Genomic DNA, 21,269 nt, shown 5'->3' on the forward strand with positions numbered 1-21,269 from the left:
GTTCAGTTGCAGGACAGTTTAATCCTACATGTATGCACAGTTCTTGTAAGTGCATGGTAAATGCAGGTTACTTGGTAGCACAGAATGGTCCATTGTGATATTGGTTCAGAGTAGGATGAGGTTTAAAAAAACAATCATTTTAGGAACTTAGCAATAATAAATACACCTAGATCAGTTCAGCCACACTTTAGTAAAGAGTTCTTTATGTTGACATAAATCTGTAAAATGTAACTCTGTAGTACATCAGGTTAAGCAGTATATATAGTATAATTAGACCATACTTAGATGCATTATGAGATTTGTTTCAAAAGATATACCAAAATAAATATTAACGGGTTAATGGTGAGTACTTATCTAATCAGTGAAACATTATTTAATTACAGTTGCTGATTCCCATCTATGATACAGTAATACTTAATGCTTTGTTATATGTTAATTGTAATTCACTACATCAGTGACTTTTGAACTGTAGTGAAAATAAACAGCCTCTTCCCAGAACAAAATGTCTTGAATGTAACTGGACTCAGTGGAGCCACATAAGAGCACATCTGGAGTTTGAGCTTCAGCTGAGGTTTTGTTCATGTATAAATACGAACTCATTATGCTATATCATAAATCTTGCTGTGGCCGTGATTGCATGTGTGTGCTGTTGTCACCTAAACTTGACCTCTGACTTACATCTGCTCTGGGCCTTAGATCATGATAGATGTAAGAACATGATTGCTGCAGATGAGAGGAAAGCACTAATCCTTAATCACTGAGAAACACATGAACAGAGATGCTTTATTGAGTTTGCCCTTTCCATTTAACTGCAACTATAAGGAGCATTAGCAAGTAGATAAAGTGTATTGCTTTTATTAACTAGCAGCTGAACTGGGTCAAATGTGTTAGTAGTTTTTCAACTCACCAAGTCCTTCGCTTCTTCATTATCTGATTTGTGCTTTTGAATAAATTTCAAGGTTACATGAAGGAGATTGGTCTTGGAAAGAGGTTGATGTATGATGGATTGGGGCCCTGAGAAAGAGGAGTTATGCCATGATGGCGTGCAGGCCGTACCAGCAAAGGAGATTGGAGAGGAGATGACAGAGCAAGCAGGCGCTGCCAGCGATAACAGCAGGAAAGATAGTAAAGGGAAAGGTGTTCCCTGTGAGTATTCCCTCAGGAAAAGTCCTCCTCCTTGGCTTGGTTGCCATCTTGAACTGATTTACTGTAGGACTGATAATCAAATTAAACTTTACTGATCTTTGCTGTCACAGGAAGGGAGCGAGCTGCAGTACATGCTGTAGATACAGATGAATATACTGTACATTCACACGCACACATGCACATGTAAGCTCTCAAGGTCCTATTGTGTTTGCTATCCTTTACCTCAGTCAAGACAAACAATGGTCTTGGCTCCTAATACAAGGCCCCGCAGACTCTGAGGGTCGCTGTCCCTCTCGTGATACTATTAGCTATTGTCCTGATGTTCTGCTGCTCTGTCTCTGAAGATGAACCCGCCTGTGATTCAGCTTCGGCCTCCTCAGATGTCACAGGTGCTCTCAATTTTATCACAATTTCAATGTGCACACAGATGAATTCTAACTTCTGTGATCCATCATCTGAAAGAAATGTCACCAGTAATAGCGGTTAAGATTTCAGCCTCAACCAGAGCATCCTGAAGAAAGCTTTGTTTGGCTGCGCTGTGCTCTCAAGCTGTTGGTTCCAGTTGAAAGAGCCGCTAGGAACCAAAGCGTGCCCGAGCTAAAGTTTAATCACACTCACCCAGGCACTGGCTCAGTCATACAGAGTAGCAGGCCTGTAATTAGATTACAATGGGGCCCTTTCTGGTGCACATATTGATGGCTGACGGTGACCACAGAATTGTTGATCAAAGACAGGCACAGGAAAAGCAGGGGGAGCAACAGGCCTGGAATAGATGTTTTGCTGTGTGAACAACAGGTGACAAACATCTTACAGGCCTGAATCCTGCTCTGGCCTGCTGTGAATGATTATATCTCTGCCACCCAGGAGAAGCTATGCTTGAAGAAAGAAGTCTAATGCTAAGGGTTCTTTGAAATGTGATGAAGCACAACTGGCCATTATTACCCAGTGGTTATGGAGCTAATGCTGCATAGCAAATACTAAAATAAGCTGTTAACAGTAAATACCCAGAACTGACCCTTTGCTAAGCCCTTATCCTTTTAATTATGCTCACTGTTGCTGTGTCTGCCAGCCTGTCCATTCTTCCAGGACACATAATTCAGTTTACAAACAGTGGCAGGTTTGCCTCTAAAAATAAGTAATATAATAAGTAAATAAGTGGTAAGTTACTTAGCTAGGTATTCATTTGTTTTGGACAGGCTAGCACCTTCCAAACTATTTGTACAGTGAGTATCACACTTGGGCCTTGGGCACATCTTTTGTTAGTTGGAGGAATCCAGAGCTGACAGCCGTGTTATAGTTGCTAAGCCGTTAAAAGTTTGCAGTCTGGGGGAGGGCTTTTACTGAGCAGTCAGTAGACAAAGAGCTCTCTCAAGTAGCTAATCTATTTTCAGATGTATTAACTGTAGTAATAACATGGAAAAAAAAATCTTATATTTATGTGTGTTATCTGATACTCAAAGGGATCTACTAAACTGGCCTCAGTCGAGTATCTTTTATCTGTTAGAAATCTCACTTTGAGTTACATCAACATGAACTCTAACCTGTTTAGTAAAAAAACATTATGTACCACTTGCCCCACAGTCGTACGTAGGTCAGAATGTGTAAAATGCAGTAATTCATTCAAGTATGAATATTCCAGTGTTACATGTTAGTTCTGTGTAACAAGTCCTTGGCCCGGATGGTAAAATAGTAGTGGTCCAGCTGGGACCCCACCTCTCCTTCCCCAGCCTGCACGATTTAGATATCACTCTGATGTCATGGGAGAGGCTGCGATGATCAAAACAAGAGGCCCCCCTCACCTCTGTGAGGAGGTGAAAATGTCACAGGCTGCACATAATTGAGAGGGGGAGAAAAAGAAATATGCACTCTCTTTCAGACCTCCTCCCAGTTTTCAGTTTCATTCGTTCAGCACCATTCATGAAACATAAAATAATCCAGTTTATAAAAGTGTCATTTTTTTGTTTATTCCAACATTTGCCTTTGAATTCCACTAAACAATTTTCCAAAACTCTCTCAACGACATCTCCAAATGAACTGCATACTATCAAAGCAGAGACTGTGTGCCCAGTGGGTTTTCAGAAGAAGAGCTGGGCCCTCAGGAAAGTGTAATTATGACAGGTTGTAGATGATCTCATCAGTCCTGCTCTAAAGACCCAGGGGCCCTTCAGGAAGTTATAGAAACAGGGAATCAACTTGGTATGACGACAGGAGCAGCCTTTCTGGGCGCTCACCCTGTGCTTTGCTGATTACTGCTGTGTTTGGAGCTTCAGTTTACAGTTTTACATTACACCAGCCCCCTGCAGACAGGATTTCCTACAATAAACCTCACAACATACAACTGAGAAAGCAGTTGTATGTTGTAAGACTTTTCTCAAGGTTCAGGAAGGGACTATATGACTCTTCTGATTAATGCCATGACTAATCCAGTGTTTAATCTAAGAAGACTGATAATCTTTGGGAGAGAGTTTTTCTTTATTGAATAGCAACACAGTCACACTGTGTCTCATGTGAAAGGCTTATGAAGAGTCCCTCACATTGCGTCCCACACTGCATGACATCCAACTATAAACACATACTGTACATGTACTTCAACTTGCAAACCTTTCCATGTTGACCCACTTATGTCCCACTAATTTTCTCTATCTTTGTAAAATATTTGATATTTTACTTGATGCTCTCTCTGTGCAGGCCTCATGTCATCCAGTGTTTTTTTTTCCTTTATTTCTGGGAAAACCATGTGCGATGAATGTCCAACCTTTGCCTTGAGTGTACTGGGACCATTACTAAGGCCTTATGCAATGTGTTTTGCTCTGATTTCTATCACTTTCTCAATAGTCAAATGTCCTTTATACTGTGAATTCCCAGAGCCTGAAGTGATGTCTCCATACTTACTGTATTACCTTGTTTTGTCCAACCAACAGCTTAAACACCAAATAAAATCAGTTTAAATCCTATGTTACGAAGAAAACCAACAAATCCCCTGACTAGAGAAGCTGAAACCAGAGATTGTTTGGTATATTTGCTTGAAATTGAAATGACTAATCAGTCGTTAAAATAGCAGCTGATTCGTTTTCTGTCTTGTCAACGATCATGGCACCTCTAGTTAAAACAGACATAATGCACCATGCAGGTTTTTGTCATGAGCGCTATAATAATACCTCAGTCTCACATTCACCCTACTGGGTTTCTCTTGTGTTCCTCTCCACTGCTGCTCCTGTTTTCTCCTTATGAAAACAGGAAGAGGGTGTGTTTGGAACACCAGAGCCTGAGGAGTCAAGCCGTTCACCACTGACTGACCGGAGTCTTTGTATGTGTGTGTATGCTTGGCAGGATAATTGCTTTCAGGGAGCCCATGAATGCCTTGGCCTTATTTCTTGAGCTCTTCAGAGATTTGCAGTATTTGCTTTGGGCATTGTGCCCCAAAGGCAACATCTTAAGCCTTGTGTATATGGCATGCTATCTGAAACATGTCAGTGCATGTGGGTCTTGCACACATGACCATATTCCTACCTCTCATGTAAAGTATGAGCAAATATCTGCATACTCACAGGGACATTTTTCACTTGTTAGGCATCATTTACCACACTGAAGATTCATTATCTACATGTCACTCAGTGGGGGCTCTTCCTCTGCTCTAGCTGGGTCTTCTGCACTGTTGGTATGTTCAGGAATGTGAGTGCAGCATTGCAGGACAGGGTTAAGAGCCTGGTGAGGGATTAAAGGTGAGCTGTGCCTCACCCATTCCCTTCCCAGCAGGAGCTGTCATGATTGCTGTGGCTTCCTGCGGCTGAGCTTCACTCCCATTGGGTGGAGGTCAGGGGCCAGCGTCAGGTCACACCGCTGGCTTCTGTGTCTTTTACCAAGCATGCCCTCCTCTCACACAATGTGCGACAGCTAGCGTGCGTGTGATCTGACAGCAACAAATGAAAAAGGGAAGGCTTATGCTGTGTGTGTACAGTACTGTTTGTCCATATCAATCTCTTCACTTATTATCTGGAAAAGTTTTTATAGTTTGACTTTGTTTTGCGGTGCTGTAAGTAATATTACATTCAGGTTCTGGAAGATGCCGTCAATTTCCTTAGTGCATTAAACATTTTTTTTGCAGAAAATCAACAGCACTATTCCAACAGCATTTTGTGATTAAGTGATCTGGCATGTTAGCTAATTGCACGCTAGTGGTATTTTGTCTGATAAGATGTTCTGCTGTGAGAAGTCAACAGTCTGCCCTACTTTTCTTCCCCATGGTGTTTGCTATGAGATGCCTGTCGGTGAACAAGCCAGGTCAGATATTGGCTAAAATGGAATGAGAGATATGTAGAAACTCCTTAGAGTTATGCATGGGAAGGAGAAATGTATACAGAACTGTAGTCTTTGAGGACACGTCACACGTCTGATGTGCAGTGTTTTCTTTGTGTCGGTGTAATGTGTCAAAATTTAATTAACAAATATTAATCAGAGCAAGAAACATAAGAAACTGCTGTACACTGTCTTCCTTAGGCTGTAATATTTATTGATATACAATATTTCAGTATGTTCAAAGTGATGAAGGTAGAATAGATTGAACCTGTTTATTGACGCGTATTACACATGGCATGCAGCACTTTCTTATGTTTCTTGCTCTGACTGTTTATTCCTCTTCAATCTGAACCTGAACCCTGCTCACAAATCTTTGACAGGTGTGCAGAGACATTGTTTGCTAAAAAATATTTCACTGTTTGCATTTGTGTGTTACTGAATGGTTCAGTTCCAGCTGCAGTGAGAATATAGTGAGTTGATCTGCAGGGGCAGCTGGCTGTGACTTCAGAGACTCTCAGTAATGACAGACAGCAGCTGGATGGCAGAAAGGAAATCTCAGCGACACTTGTATCTGATCTAAAGAGCAGTCTGGCTGGCGTGGTGTCTCCTGAACAATAACAGCAGCGGTGGCCAGGCTATTAACAGAATTGTTCCAGGCCTGGGCCAAGTGATGCCTGCTCCTCCTCTACTATATCCACACTTACAATGTAATGCTGTAATCCTTCCTGTGAAATTTATTATGAAGGCTATAAATCTTTCCAAGCCTGCCTCTCATTTCCCCGTTTAGTGTTGCAGCTGGGAAGATCCCAGTTCCTCCTTACTCTTTCCCGCTGCCAGACAAGCAAAATGTTTTCTCTGATGCTTGAGGTAGCTGCTCTTACTCCTCTGCTGCTCAATAACTAATAACAAGTCCAAGAAGCCAAGTTCCTCCATTGTGTTGGGTCACGCTTTCAAAACACATTCTGACTGTACTCCTGCCAGAAGGTACATTTTAATCAAGAGGCTGTGTAATAAAAGTCTGGCTGTGGTGCATATGTCAAGATTAGAGTGTGAGATTTACCCTTTACAGAATTTCTCTACATGCCTGGAGAGGTCAGACATTGTAGTCCAGACTGAAATATTTCAAATAATTCTGAATGGATTGCAATGAAAGTTAGGTTAAATATTTATGGACACTGCCTTAAAGGTGAGAGCTCCAACCTGAGTAATGGAATCTGTAGCCTGTAGCGATTGCAGTGTAGACCTGTTGACCTGGGCACTGTCTAAGTCACCCCCGGGTTCAGTAGCCTGACAGGTTGAGGTGAGTACGGCCAGTGGTGCTCGGCCACTTACTGCTCTCTGAGGAATTGCGCTTCCGTACAAATGCATGCCTGGAAGGGGCCCTTAAAGGCAATAGAGTCTAAAGTCAAAGTGTAGTATAAATTTTGCTGAATTCCTTCTTCTGACATGGTTAATTATGTTGTTGTTGTACTACAAAGGAATCTGTTACAACAAGTGTCACGACTCAGTCTGGTTAAAGTTTTACTCTGAGCAATGTGTCTGTAAAAATCTAACATCTGCTGATTTATATAGTGTTGAAAGAATAAGCATAAAAGACCAACATTGGTCTTTCTTTTGCATGCAAGCAGAATTTATCACCTCTGGGATTTGATTTTGGGAGGGAGGTTCTTCCAGTCGTGAGACAGCAGCACAGATGATAGTCTGACCAACTGAGATGTTTACTGCTCTCATGTTAAATTAAATCTTTCCTGTTTTTGTCTTGATGCCCTGAACTGAGCCGCATTGAGGTTTTTCCCTTTATTTTTTAACGACACTTCAAATGTGCCATCTACAGAGAAAAGTTTCATTCATGTAAAAGGTCCCACTGTTTTTGATGTCAATCCACAAACAACACACAACACAATGTCCCACAGCTGTAACACAGTTTCTCCGACCCAAAATTTTACAGTTCTGCCTTCCAGTTGACCACAAGAGAGTTCAGTCTCCAGACGCCATGGGGCTTCCTCTGCCTGGTCAGGGAGGATACTTCACTACCTCCTGTTTACACATTATAATGGAGGCCAAAGAAAGTTATGGGGACTGTGGAGAAAAATGCCTTGACACAGCAAGGGGCACTCATAGTAGCCTGTTTTTAGACTGGAGTCATCCTGCTATTGTGGATGCGTTAACCCAAGAGTAGGTACACAGGTCCACAGGGGGAAGAAACCCACTGCAGTGCTGCACACAGCAATCAGCACCTGCAGGACAGAGCTGATGAAGGACCATGTCTGCAGGAGAAACAAAAGCCATTTGCACCTCTGTAGGCCTTAAGGCAGCTGCTGTACACTGTAAAAAGTTCCCAGTAAGGCAGATGATGCATGTATGTTCAGAACATGCATGTGTGTTACAGTACTTTTTGGTCCAAGATTATAAATTTGAGTGTTGAAAATGCAGATCTATGTGAATGAGATAACAGTCACTTGGAGACCCTGCAAATTACACTTACAAAAAAAATCTTGGCTGAAGTTCCCACATTGTTTATTGTATGAGCTTACATTATCTTCCAAATTTGAATCTGTGAATCATCTTGCTCAGGCTGAGTGAAGGGTGGAGGGGTTAGGTGTGGACCTGTATCCATATGAGAAACTAGACTGAACTGGGAGACAACTCTGCTTGTGCCCTCCTCTTTGCTCCGAGGAGGTCCGGCTGATGGATGAGCTCTAATCAGCAGTAGACAGACCTGCCACAGGAAACATCTCCCCATCACGTTTACGGAAACCAGTGCTTCTCCAGAGACGCACTGATAGCCACAGAGGGAGAGGGGAAGTAGGCAAAAAACAATTGGATTCTCCCTCATTTTCTGTAAAGAAAATCAACAGTCCGTCTACTTTTCACTAACAAGCATACGATTTACAGGCCTGCTGCCAAATGGCATCCTTGAACAATACAGTAGTCTGAACTTTGATTGCCTTGGAAACAATTGCCAAAAATGTATTTTGGGAGTACATGACTTGTTCATTTCCCACTGGATTTTGTGTGAAATTTCACATTTAAATGTAAAGGTCACATATGAAGCTGTAGCCAGGAGACAGCATTATTCAGTAAGCTGTAGAAGTGCTGTAGGTAGATTTAGGTAGAGCTAAGCAAACTCATTCCCTGTTTTTCCAGTTGCTATGCTAAGGTAAGCTAAGCAGCTGCTGGGTTTAGCTACAGAGAGAGTGGTATCAACCATCTCATCGACTCTCCCCTACAAAGACGATATGTGTATTCTCTTAAATTAGAGATAATGCAAATATTGGACCAAACAATTGTCTATTACTGATGTCATTTTAAATTCATGCATTATGAAAGGCAAGATAAACATCTGTGAGATCCTGTTTAGCCTGTTTTAAGGGAGTTTCTCCAATAAATTTTAAAACTGTGTTTCATGCCAAGTGTGTTTACTGGTGCCACTGGATATTTATCCGAGCAAGGCTTAAATAGCACATGTGCACATTCTGTGGTCCTTCAAGTAAAGCTTAAGTGCATTTTCCTGCTAAGCCCATTCTCTTCATGTTGCTGTAGGAAGCATCTGCCCAGTGAGATTTTGTTATGTGCTTTGTGTAGTGGCCAAAGGGCTTTTCTGCATATGACAGGTGAGGCTTCTCTCATGCGAGACAGAACCACCTAAAATCCCCCCCTGCATGTCCAGATGAGCAAGGCGATGAGTTGCCGTTCTTTCTGCGTATGAATAGGCCATTCTGCTGGAATGCGTCGAGCTGTTTGTCTTTTGGGCCCATAAAAGCTTGTCACTCCGTATTGTGGTAGCAGAGATTATCCCTCAAAAGAGCCTGGGTGTCTACCGCTCTCCTCTCTCTTCTCAAACTCTCTGACCTTCATCTTGCTGTCAAGCAGCCCCCTACCCTTTGCATACACCCATGCAGTCATGCTTACTCAGGTGTGAGGGGGAAGATCTCCTGTCCTTTCAATATAACCGCAAACACCAAAAGGTCTCCAATTTGTTAAGTAATTAGAACTAAATCTTGTAATGAGCTGGTTTGTTCAAATGTCACCTGTATTATGTCCAGTACAACTTTGCATCATGTTCTTTAAGGTCAGTGGTGTTTTTAGGCTCATGAAAGGAAGTCAAGAGAGCAGGTTTAGGCTTGCCCTCTCAGCACTAATCCAAAAGGCCCTCAGGGTTGGACCCATCTCAACCTGCTGTTAAAAAACACTTCAGTTTCCATGATACTCCTTAAAACAGGAACATAACTTCTGCAGGTTCTTAATTTACAAATGAAATACCTCAAACTTCAACGGACATTTTAGAGAAATACAACCTCTGATCTTTCGAGTGGAACCTGTAGAGCAAGGGTCATGCACAAGGGAACCATTAGTTAATAAATGCATACCGCCCTAAACAAAGACCAACAAAGACAGGAAGGGCTGAGTCGATGAACCTACACCAAGGCCAAACCATCGGATCCATCGTGTGCATACGTGTCAGTGGATTATGAGTGTAGCACGGACTGTTTTTCCTGTTATAGGATTCACTCAGGGTCTGTAGTATAACATAAACACTCTCAAACTGGGCCTCTGATGTAGATATCTAGACATAAAAATGTGAAAGTGTGAATATACAGTGGGTGGAGAAGGTCAACTTTAATATTGACAGCAAATGAAGGTGCGGGTCCTGGTTTTAAGCCATGGTAGCAGCATGAATCTAGGGAACCAAATGTCTTTCACCGCTGATTTCTCCTAAAACACCATAATGAAGTTGACGTCTGGTTTTTATGAAACATCTCAACAATTACTGGATGAATTTCCATTATATTTGGTACAGATATCCATGGCATCATTGTATTGACTTTGGAGCTCAAAAGTACAGCCTGATAGCACAGCTAACATGGATAGAGATTCTAGCCTATAGTAGCCTACGCAGTTACAAAGTATAAGCATATGTGACCAGACAAAGATAAATGAACCTCACCAGTGTTGCTCAGCTGTTTCATGAATGTGGCTGACAGTCACGGGGAGCAGAGGTCATATTTCACAATGGTTCTTCCAGATTGCTCAGCAGTATTATGACCATATGGAAGCCATGGACATAAAGATATAGCTGCAATGATTTTTGAGAAGGCATGAGACCAAATCATATTTCATATTCAGGGTTAGCATTAATCACAGCTATCATGCCTGCTCTGCACACTGAACTAAATACTGAACTACATATTCATATACTATATATTTTTGTTGTATATGGATTAGAACTGTACATATAGAAGGTTGCCAGTGGTGAGTGATGTTGAGCTAAATGCTGAGGGTGGTTTTTGTGGTGATCAGCAGATTAAAGGAGCATTGTTGCTGGGGCGGAGGGATGTGGTCTGCAGCTGTCTGTTTCAGCTAAATCATACCTGGTTGAGTGTGTGTGTGTGTGTGTGAGGTGCAAGCATTTGGCTCGATAAGGGATTGTGCAGCTGGCCAACACATATGCTGGCATCATGGCCACCCTGACACTCAGGAGCCCTCTCTGCAAGAAACACTCTCATAGAACATCTTGAATCAGGCCACATACTATATTATCAGTGTACATGCAAATTATGAAGTTTACATGGCAACCCCCTCCCCCCAATCCCACATGTGCTTACAAAGGTCTTCTTACACGGTTAAAAATGTCTTCTCTGTTTATTAATAATGCCAATCTCTCAACTGTGTCTTAAAGCCCATAATCCCGAGAAAGATGAAGCACAACAACATGTGCTGAGTGCAGAGTATGTGGATCACCCCTTTTCTGGAGGCTGCAATAGTGCAGGGTTTTGTCCAAATATTTTCTTAGAGTCCCAGCTTCTTTTTTTTTGTAGGCAGTTAACCTTCCCACATACAGCTCTGAAGAGTGACACGTGGCTTTGACATTGACTTTAGGCCTGTTTTGAGATTGTTACAGGCCAATTTGTCAGCATTCACCACGAGGCAGACAGTGAGATGTGTTTGAAGGGGCCTCACATATGGGCCTTTTGTGTTTTAACAGTGTCCCGCTTCCTCTGTTAGAAACCTTAAGCATGAGCATAATGGGAAGGCCACGTTCCACAACCAGTTGGTCTCATTTCATTAATGTGCTCTGGCCAGGGACCTACCATAACACAACTTATCCCTGTTGGCCCATTCCTCTGCTGGACGCACACTGCCTTTCTTCCTCTAATTACATTTTATGATAATAATCACCACTTGTAATGGGTCAATGTAATTATCAGCTGTCTGCTGAGTAGAGAAGAATAGTATTATGAATGGGAAATGCTTATATCTCTGCCTTCAGTACAATGCAAGTTGTACAGTAAGCAGAGATGGAGATGCAGACAAGACAAGGCCAAGGTCTGGTCTGGCAATCAGTCACTGTCGGGGCAACTTGATTAAAGGAAATGGAAACTTTGAATGTGTGTTTTTAGTCGTACTTTCAGCCTGTCTGGGTGATAGCAACAGCAAAACAGATGCTGAAACAATTAGGGCAAGTCAGAGGATGTTTTTGCTCCCACTTTGACCGCCTCCCCTTCTCTCGCCTTGTGATTGCACATCAAAGTTGCCGACAGAGTGTAAAAGTTGATTTTATTGTTTGACTCCTTAAAGCAGTTGTCAGTTTTTAAAGGAGCCGGGGCTGTGGGTTGCAGACAGGCTGAGAGCCCAGACAGCCTCAGAACAGACCAGCTCCTGCAAACACACAGTGTCAAGTGGTGTGTGTATATACCAAATACTCACATCTGTTACAAGGTATGTTAGATGTATTAAAGATGTTATTATAATCAGGCTTCCATCCAAATATCACAAAAGTTTTTACCGAATATCCAAGGACTCTACAAAGAAATACGAGTCAAGTGTGTTTTCAACCATCCTCATTATGCAAACAGCAGGAGGTGAGAGCATCAAAATAAACAGCGAGTGCTGAAGAGGATGCAGTGTCAATCCGACCTGAAACTATATATTTTTTTAATTTTTACGTATAAGTTTGAATTAGAGAGTCTGACTTTAAAGATGCTTTGGCTGAACTTGACCCACCTGATAGAGATATAATGTCAAGACTACATGACAAATCACGCAAGAGGACAGCACACCGTCAGAATGAACACACACACACACACACACACACACACACACACACGCACGCGCGCGCACGCACGCACACACACACACACACACACACACACACTCCTTATGGTTTGTTTGCTCTGAGAGGGAGAGGGTCGGCCTTATCTCAGAGGTGACTGATTTACAGTTTGTTGCTGTCTGTCAAACAGCTGACAGATGGGGAAAACAATGCAGACTCCGCCACACTGTCGCCACTGTTAGATACGCCAGTGGCAAGAATGTTGAGCCCCGCTCCTTAAGTTTGATGTGGAGGTTAACAGCCACCATAAAAGTGTGACACTAGAACATTGACTTCATTGTTTTGTACCTGTGATAACTACTGAACCTGCTAAAAATCACTTAACAGGACTGAAGGCAGGTCTGGTTTAGCAGCAGTTAGCAACCAGTCCTATAGTAATAGTAAGTAAACACAGCTGCTCAAATTAAAAGGGCTTTCTTAAAGCTCTTAGAAAAACATAGTCACACTTGGCACTGAAATAAGAACAGAAATGTATCACAGGTTTAGCTGACATTGTTTTGGCTGTAAATCTTATGAAATATAAATAGTTTAGAATATTTCTGGCAGGCTCATAGTGTGGGACACCACTTGCTGCATATTTTAGCAAGTTTTATAAAAGGCTCTTTTAGAGTTTTCCCTGGCGAAGCTCCAGTTTTCAGTTTCAGCACTCCCCACTGAATAGCCAGAACCTGGTTGCGTTTTTTGCTCAGGGCAAATTTTAAGATTAAAAAAAAGTAAGAAAAAAATTTTGTTTTCTTGTCTGAGTATTTTTGAGAGGTTCTGCCTCCTGGTCTTTCTCGGTGCTAGTCAGGTCTGTGCTGTCGATCTCGTTCCCTTCCTGAGGGAAATTATCCTTTCACAGTCAAAGTTCCACAGTTTTCACATGGGCCACTGTTTTGACTTCTCATGGCAGGTTTTGTGTCTGTTGCTCAATAACAGTAATAATAATCATATAATCATATAATCATAGACTTGAAATACAATGAGTACTTATTGATTATGAGATCTTGACACACTCTGTCATTTCAGAATAAGAGGTTTGGTCTGATAATTTAGAATAAGAATTTAAAAAAACAACCAGACAATGTGTAAAACATCCCAGATAACTGGGTTTGAATATCACATTAACACTCAAAACACATATTCCACAAGTAATATGCAGTGAAGTAGCTGTGAAACTGTTGTAAAAGAGCAAGTAAAATTTGAGTGTGTAGGCACAGACTAATTTCCTCCTAATTGAGCCACCAGGTTTTTGTTTTGTCAGGAGATTTTGGGCCAAATGGAGTCAGATTCCCGCAGATCTCCTGGGATGATGGGAGGGCTGGTCTGGAGTCTAGCAAAGCCTGGAGATCCCAGCAGTTTTCTGGCTCCTTAATCCCTGTCATTACCTCCACTGCACAGAGAAAAGTGACTCCCTTCTCATCAACCCTGTCCTTTGTCCCTTTAGTTCTTCCCTTACACCCTCTCTTTCATTAGGCTCAGCTCCCGCTTCTTTATTTTCCCCTCTGCTCTTTCTTACCTTTTCTACCATTCTGCTGGTTTTATTGTTCAACAGCACAATTTATTTAAAAAATACTTGTTTTAGAGATATTTTTAATTAAAGCCAAGACTACCAACATGAGAAATGTTTGTGTCACATCTGAAAACCACTGTCTTGACCTATTTTTGCACTTCCACAGAGACAACCATCTGTAAAGTAACATTCAATCACACCCAGTTCTAAATAAATAGCTTAATTTGGGCAAATACAAAACACAAGTGTGACTGACAGAAGCATCTCCGGTGGAGAGGATAAACTGTCCCATTGTAGCACATCCTGTGGCGCTTGCTGTTTTGACCACTGACAAACACACACAGTGTTGTGGGGAGACAGAGGATGAGTGCGGGGGTGGTCCAGAGCATCCAGAAGGGAGAAGGGAAACACCTTGTGACCCCTTTGTTCCTGACCAAGCTACTGGAGGTGAGGAGACAAAGGATGGACAAGCAGAGAGCACCGCTGGACAGCTGCAATATGGGTCACCCAGTGCTGTTGGCTTACTCCGAACATCCTGATTACCAAATTAATCTATTGTACAAGTGCTAAAACCATCTAATCTAAAAGAAAATGTGTCAAATGAAGCACATTTATACCATAAGTAGTGGCACAAATTAAGTGGAATAAAAACAAGTGGAGCATTTTGAAGATAATAAGAAAGAAGTTATTACTAACAAACAGTCAAGATTGTGTTTCTTGTGGCAACAATAATCAACAAATGTAGGTTGAATCCAGCTGGGTCATATTTGGGTTTTGATGCAGATATCAAACCCGGCTGTCTCCCAAGCACAGACAGCATGATTCCTGATGCAGATAAACCCTCTGCTGCATTGGACTCATCCAAAGAAAACCTCAGTTTGATTCAAGCGTATGTTTACTGATACAGAACTAAAGTTGAATGATTACCACTGGAGCAGTTTGCATCAGCACAGTGCAGCACCAAATAACAAATGAACAAGGAGGTAGAGGTGTGTTATTGTACCCCAGTCTACAGATGTCCTATAAACTCTATACCCACAGTCGACACTGACTCAACATCACTTGAGACAATTTATCATATTGTGTGTAGCTCCTCTGGAGACACAAGAGGTGTTATATGACTTTTTTTATCATATACAATAATACTCTCCCAACCCTGTGAACAGTCTTTAAGGTGAAAGTAAATTTTTTTTCCAAAGTAGTTAAGAGTTTAAAAAAAAAGGTTATTAACTGAAAAAGGGGGTTTGTGGGTCAAACACTGAGGACGAGGAGAGCAATGGAGGGTCTTTTAACTTTTTCTCATCCTAGATTTATATTTGAATGATTCCCCCTGCAATTCTTTTTTCCTGCAAAAAATGAATAGTGCATCTGGTCATACATAAACAACAGTCATTTTTGGAGACTATGTCAAAATTATTGTTCCATTAAAATTCTAACATTGATATAGTTACATCATCTTAACTGCCTAAACACTTTTAGACATAAAAGGTAAAATAGTTGGACAAATATTGTATTTTCTATATGATATTGAGATACCGGGAGCGGTTTTTCTTTTGCTTAAGGGATGGTCCAGACATTTTTTATTTATACATTTCATTTATGTATTTTTATAAAGTAAAACATAAGGTTTACCACCAATACCTACCCCACTCCATTATCTCTATGACAGTTCCTAAATAATGTACCTAAAAGGAGACAGTACGTGTGCAATAAACAAGAAAAACTGTAAAATCTTTTAACAGGAGACTTTTTCTACCGGACCTACAGTAAACACAAAATTAATAACCATCTGTTGTTTTGATCTATTCCAGACAACATGCTGAAATAAAAAAAACACTTAACAATTGAATTGCTCATTAAGAGAAAAGAGCTTGGAGCGACAACAATATAACAATAGAGTAGCCTTATCAACGCAAACATTTCTTATGATTGGGTGGAAGTCCCTATTTCAATGCTGAGGTCAAGAGTAAGCAGATGTGGAGAAAAGATAACTATGAGATGGCTGACCTGGAGCTTAAGGGTTTAATTAAGCACATAAAGTATAGTACAATGTCCACTAGGAAGTAAAATGTCACACTATGAAAATATATTTTTCTTTGTATTTGTTCTTGCAATTTTATTGTACTGGAAATAAAGCCATGTGGGAGATGCTCTGCAGCCAGTGATCCTCAGAGAGCCTGCAGTTTGACCACATGCTCTACCTCTCAGCAGGAGCAGTGCCCCTGCACACGTGAGGACATGGCACTGGCTCCATGGCACAGGAGTGCGATGTCGTCTGACACAGCAGACTCAGCACTTAGCAAGCCAATGCGAAAGGTCCACGGCTGTGGCTCACTGCCAGTGGAGGAGCAGGTTGATGAAAACACAAATCAGAGCTCACTGAGAATTATCTTTATTCCACATCAAGTGTGTTAAGCAAGGTCCATATGAGCCCAAGACCCCACCTCTTCTCTAACTTGACTCCAGTGACACCACACTGTGACCCCAGGCCCCGGGTCCCTCAGCATGATTTGTGGGACCTTGGGGTCTGCTGTACTGGTCACATATCAAGGAAAGGGGTGGGGGGAGATCAGTGTGCTACCAACAATTTTTACACTTCAAACAAACCTCAGGTCACAGATTACACCTTCAGTCACTTATCTCCTCCTCTGGGCCGACTGGAGCTGACGTGCGTCAATTACAAATGTCCTCCAAGCTGCCTGACCCTGACTCCAGTGAGCTTGAGTAAAGATGAGTGTCACACACCTGCCACTCTCCACAGCATATGATAACTTTCTAGCCAATGCCTACAGTTTGTTCTTGCACAAACAGAATAACGGACAGTAGCAGTCACGCCACAGCAGCAGGGTCTTTACAGCAGCAGATCAAAAGCAGTCGCAGCTGTGACGGGGAGACATGTGGTCCAGGACTGAGAGAGAGAAAACTCTGTGACGCCATGCAGCTGTAGGTGGCAAACCAGCTACAGCAGCAAAATATGACACACAATAAAAGCGTGCAATAATTTCAGGCCAAAAATGACCCTGAGAGTATTTCCCACGTATTTTATTTGGAAAGAAATGCAAGTAAATCCTCAGTCCCCAGCTGAAAAATCATCCACCCCCCCATAAAACTGAGCTCAGGATCAGCAACAGGACTTTATCTTGGCACCTATAAAGGTTACAAGTGAGGAGGTCCTCTGAAGATCCCTAAGACGATGGTCTAATCTGACCATCTGTTTCTTATCTACTCGCCTTTATTTTTTAAATTTGCTAATTTATTTGTCTAAGGGATACAGTGCCTGCAAGCAGCAGGCAGCCAATCCTCTCCCTGGGGAATAAAGTAGAGGTGGGACCCACCTGGTGTGTGTTTGTGTGAGTACTTGAGGTTGAGGGTCAAAGAAGTGTAGAATAAGCATTTGGTGATGCAGCTTTCCTGTAGCTGGTCTAAGGAGGACGCTGCAACATTTGTGACACCACTTTCCCTGTTTTTGAAATGGATTTTTTTTAAAAACATGATAAAAATGTCATGTAAGCACAGCTGAGTGATTTTCAGCTGCCGACCAGTGCAGCAGCTGTAAAACCGGTTTATAACATCTCCTCACTTTTGAAAGAGAGATAATCTGCCGTGTTGGTCTCCCCTCAATGGGCTTTATGTGCACTACAATCACCAGTCACTCAATGCAGGCTGATAAGCTTTGATCTACAAAGCCCTTCCTTTCGTCAAAGCCATCTCTCTAAGTCATTTACAGTATAATAATCCACTGCAGCAGCTCCCTGTCATCACCACTAGGAGGCCACAGCTGATCGAAACTAAAGCTGCAGTAAATAATGTTGTCCCACTAAAACTCGGTCCGGATCACTGCAGCTTCACAAGTAACATGTCTTGTGAGCTGATTAAATATTTTCTCAGCCTGTTCTTTTACAGACTGATGTTTAGGGCAAGAACATTTTTTAAGCTTTTTTTTTTTAATTTCATGCTGATATAAAATGTGTTTAATATTATAGCATTTACAAATGTATTTCCATGTGTAGTTAAAATGCACAAGGCAGGTTTAAACTCCAAGCCAGTTTTTAGATATTTATTTCCTGCAGAACTGCTCCTCTGCGCGGTGCGCTCCCCCTGACATGCTTTAGAAATGATGGTGTCAATGCGAAGTTTCCTTTTGTTTTTGTTTCAAACCGGTGTGTTTGCTTGTCCTTTTCTTATGGAGACTAATCCCCAGACTTGAAAAGTGAATTCACACATCTCACTTTGCATTTCACTGTGTCGCTCTTATTCTGAAGCAGCTCATAATGTTTCTCAGATTTTAGAGCCCGAACAAACACAGACTGCAGCCCACAGACTGACTGTGACGCATCTGGCGATTTGCACTTTTCAGCAGCGTTTTAATTGGAGCGATTGTGATGTAAAAGGGGAAAAGCTGAAATGTTGAGACCTGTTCCGCAAATGTCCAGAACCCACCTAAACCTCGGGGGGACCACAGCACCTCTCTGATTAACAGATATGAGGTGAAAAGTGCGGCAGGGTGGGGATGTAGTGGATAATTGATTAGATCAGTTTTTAAACACTATGATGCGGTACAAGTGGCCAGTTTCCATTTAGACCTCTTCCACATTTACTTTTTTACATTTTTGCAATAAATAGAAAAAAAAACAAACTTGAAAACCTTTTTGATGCGACCTGATTGGACCCGATCGTAATAGTTAGAAATAACCAAACACGAGGCTTCTCCCGCAGGTCTTTGTTATTAATTTCACAGCCATGCTACATTCCCAGTGAGGGTTTGATGTGGCTATAAGGGGAGCGTATCGGGGTGAGGGAGAGCAGGCGGGGGAGGGCGAAGAGATGTTTTACTGGGGGCGGGGGGGGGTGGGGGTCGTCCTGGGAGGGAACCAGGGGTTTGAAGGGCCGAGTTTAAAAACGCAGCCAGTCACTCAGTCTCACACACAGGCTGTCCTGTCCTGCAGCTCCTGATTTCTGCTTTGATTCACCACTAAAACCTTGGACCTGTACAGGACTCTATTATTTTTTACCTTAACTAAGGATTAAAAATCAAATCTTTTCCACTGCAGCATGGAGGCCACCACTGGGGAATATGCTGATAACTATGAGTATTATGATGACAATGAGACTGCCTGTGACTTCTCAGAGTGGGAGCCTTCCTACTCCCTCATCCCAGTCCTTTACATGCTCATCTTCATCCTGGGCCTGTCAGGTAATGGCGTGGTAATCTTCACTGTCTGGAGATCCAAATCTAAACGCCGGGCTGCAGATGTCTACATAGGAAACCTGGCCCTTGCTGACCTCACCTTTGTTGTAACCCTACCTCTCTGGGCTGTGTATACAGCGCTGGGTTACCACTGGCCCTTCGGTGTGGCTCTGTGCAAGATCAGCAGCTACGTCGTTCTGGTCAACATGTATGCCAGTGTTTTCTGCCTCACCTGCCTGAGTTTTGACCGCTACCTGGCCATCGTGCACTCTCTGTCCAGCAGCCGGCTGCGCTCACGGGGCACCATGCTGGCGTCTTTGGGTGCCATTTGGTTCCTGTCCGGCCTGCTGGCTGTGCCCACGCTGCTGTTCCGCACCACTGTGAACGACCAAAACAGCAACCGCACCACATGTGCTATGGACTTCAGCTTGGTAACCATTAACCAGAGGCACGAGCTCCTCTGGATTGCAGGACTCAGCCTGTCCTCCTCTGCCTTGGGTTTTCTTCTGCCTTTCTTGGCCATGACCATCTTCTACTGCTTCATTGGCTGCACTGTCACACGTCACTTCAACAACCTGCGCAAGGAGGACCAGAAGAAGAAGCGGCTGTTGAAGATCATCACCACATTGGTAGTGGTGTTTGCCATCTGCTGGACTCCCTTCCATGTTCTGAAGAGCATGGACGCCCTGTCCTACCTGAACCTGACTCCGAGCACCTGCGGTTTCCTGAGCTTCCTGCTGCTGGCTCACCCCTACACGACCTGCTTGGCCTACGTCAACAGCTGCCTCAACCCGTTCTTGTACGCCTTCTTTGACCTGCGTTTTCGTTCCCAGTGTCTGTGCCTGCTCAACCTGAAGAAGGCTATGCATGGCCAGATGAGCTCCATGTCGTCCACGCTCAGCGCCCAGACTCAGAAGTCAGAGGTTCAGTCTCTGGCCACCAAGGTGTAGAGAGTGAGAGGAAAGGTGGAGCAGGGCTGCAGGACGGTCTGAGCTCCCACCAGTGGAACACTTGTAAAAATACAAACTTTATGTGTCCGATGTTCAAAGCTGGTAAGATTAGGTGATGAACTTTGAATTGACACTGCTCACAGTCATGAAGTCCAATGTATGTTCCTCCTGTTCTACTGCAAGATGCCCTGCATATTGTGGGGACTTGGAGAAGCTGGAGCCAGCTGGCTGAGCTCTTTAGCTGATTTGTTCCTCAAATTCTCAGAGAAAATGTCAATTTCTTTTGTTTTCTCCTACTTTCCAAAAGTTCACATTTGTATCATGAAAGGGGGCAGAATTATGATTTTAAAAACACACTGTGTTTGGGGAACGGTGAGTCGATTTGCATTGAAATCAGTTTACACTGGATGAAACATAAAGCTGTACAGTATTTTCATACCATAGCATTTTTTCTTTGCGCAGATATATTGTTATTTTGTTTTAGAAGCACTTGTTAAAAATGTGTGAGCAGGGAAATCAAACAGAGCAGTGGCCTGTTGTTTCTGAAGGTAGAAGCCTGGGAGGGAAGGGGACGCGAGAGGAAGAAAGGTGCTGCAGCTTAATTATATAGTTTGTGGAGAGGAGACGGGGGCAGACAGGCAGATGGCACAAATGTTGATGGGGAACAGGGACGGGGTGAGTTGGGGTGGAGGGTTCTGCAGTGGAGTCACGGCACTAAAGGCAACAAAGGAACTTTCTAAATGTTCCAATTTGATGTATATGTTTTATTTTACAATTTCAATGTAACTAACTACTGTATTAAAGATGTTGTTCTATGAACCAGATCTCCTAGATTCATTGTGCTTGTGCTTGTAAGAGTGTGTGAAGACTGAAGTTACGCTTTGAAAGTGTTGTTAAAGGTGGTGAGGAGAAAGTAAAGAAAATTCTAATACCAAATGTAAATATTTGCACAAAAAAAGGACCTTTAGAAACTCCTTGAACATGTAGTTTCACATGAGTTTCATTAAACCACCCTGTTTTTTCAGTGTTAAGTATCTGCAGAGGGTTAAAGCTTTGCCATGAATACCTTGCTTTGGTTTACAC

The 21,269-nt window shown here is 42.5% G+C and overlaps 1 protein-coding gene and 1 long non-coding RNA gene across 2 annotated transcripts; one reads left to right on the forward strand and one right to left on the reverse strand.

Moving 5' to 3' along the window:
* Position 1: 1 nt before the first annotated feature.
* Positions 2 to 2,177, reverse strand: LOC113139062 (uncharacterized). The gene is made up of 2 exons (XR_003296520.1): positions 1,369 to 2,177; positions 2 to 1,207 (listed from the first exon to the last, which is right to left on the reverse strand). It is a non-coding gene; the product is annotated as an uncharacterized LOC113139062 (long non-coding RNA).
* Positions 2,178 to 18,976: 16,799 nt separating this feature from the next.
* Positions 18,977 to 20,925, forward strand: aplnra (apelin receptor a). The gene has a single exon (XM_026320715.1). It carries the CDS (start codon positions 19,101 to 19,103, stop codon positions 20,184 to 20,186), a length of 1,086 nt encoding a protein of 361 aa, XP_026176500.1. The 5' UTR covers positions 18,977 to 19,100; the 3' UTR covers positions 20,187 to 20,925.
* Positions 20,926 to 21,269: the final 344 nt, after the last annotated feature.

Source organism: Mastacembelus armatus, chromosome 9 (genome assembly GCF_900324485.2).
Source record: "Mastacembelus armatus chromosome 9, fMasArm1.2, whole genome shotgun sequence".
NCBI classification, from domain to species: domain Eukaryota; kingdom Metazoa; phylum Chordata; class Actinopteri; order Synbranchiformes; family Mastacembelidae; genus Mastacembelus; species Mastacembelus armatus.

Bases quoted from the DNA above. Each gene is read 5' to 3' on its own strand.
- aplnra (XM_026320715.1), top strand. From the start codon at position 19,101: ATGGAGGCCACCACTGGGGAATATGCTGATAACTATGAGTATTATGAT.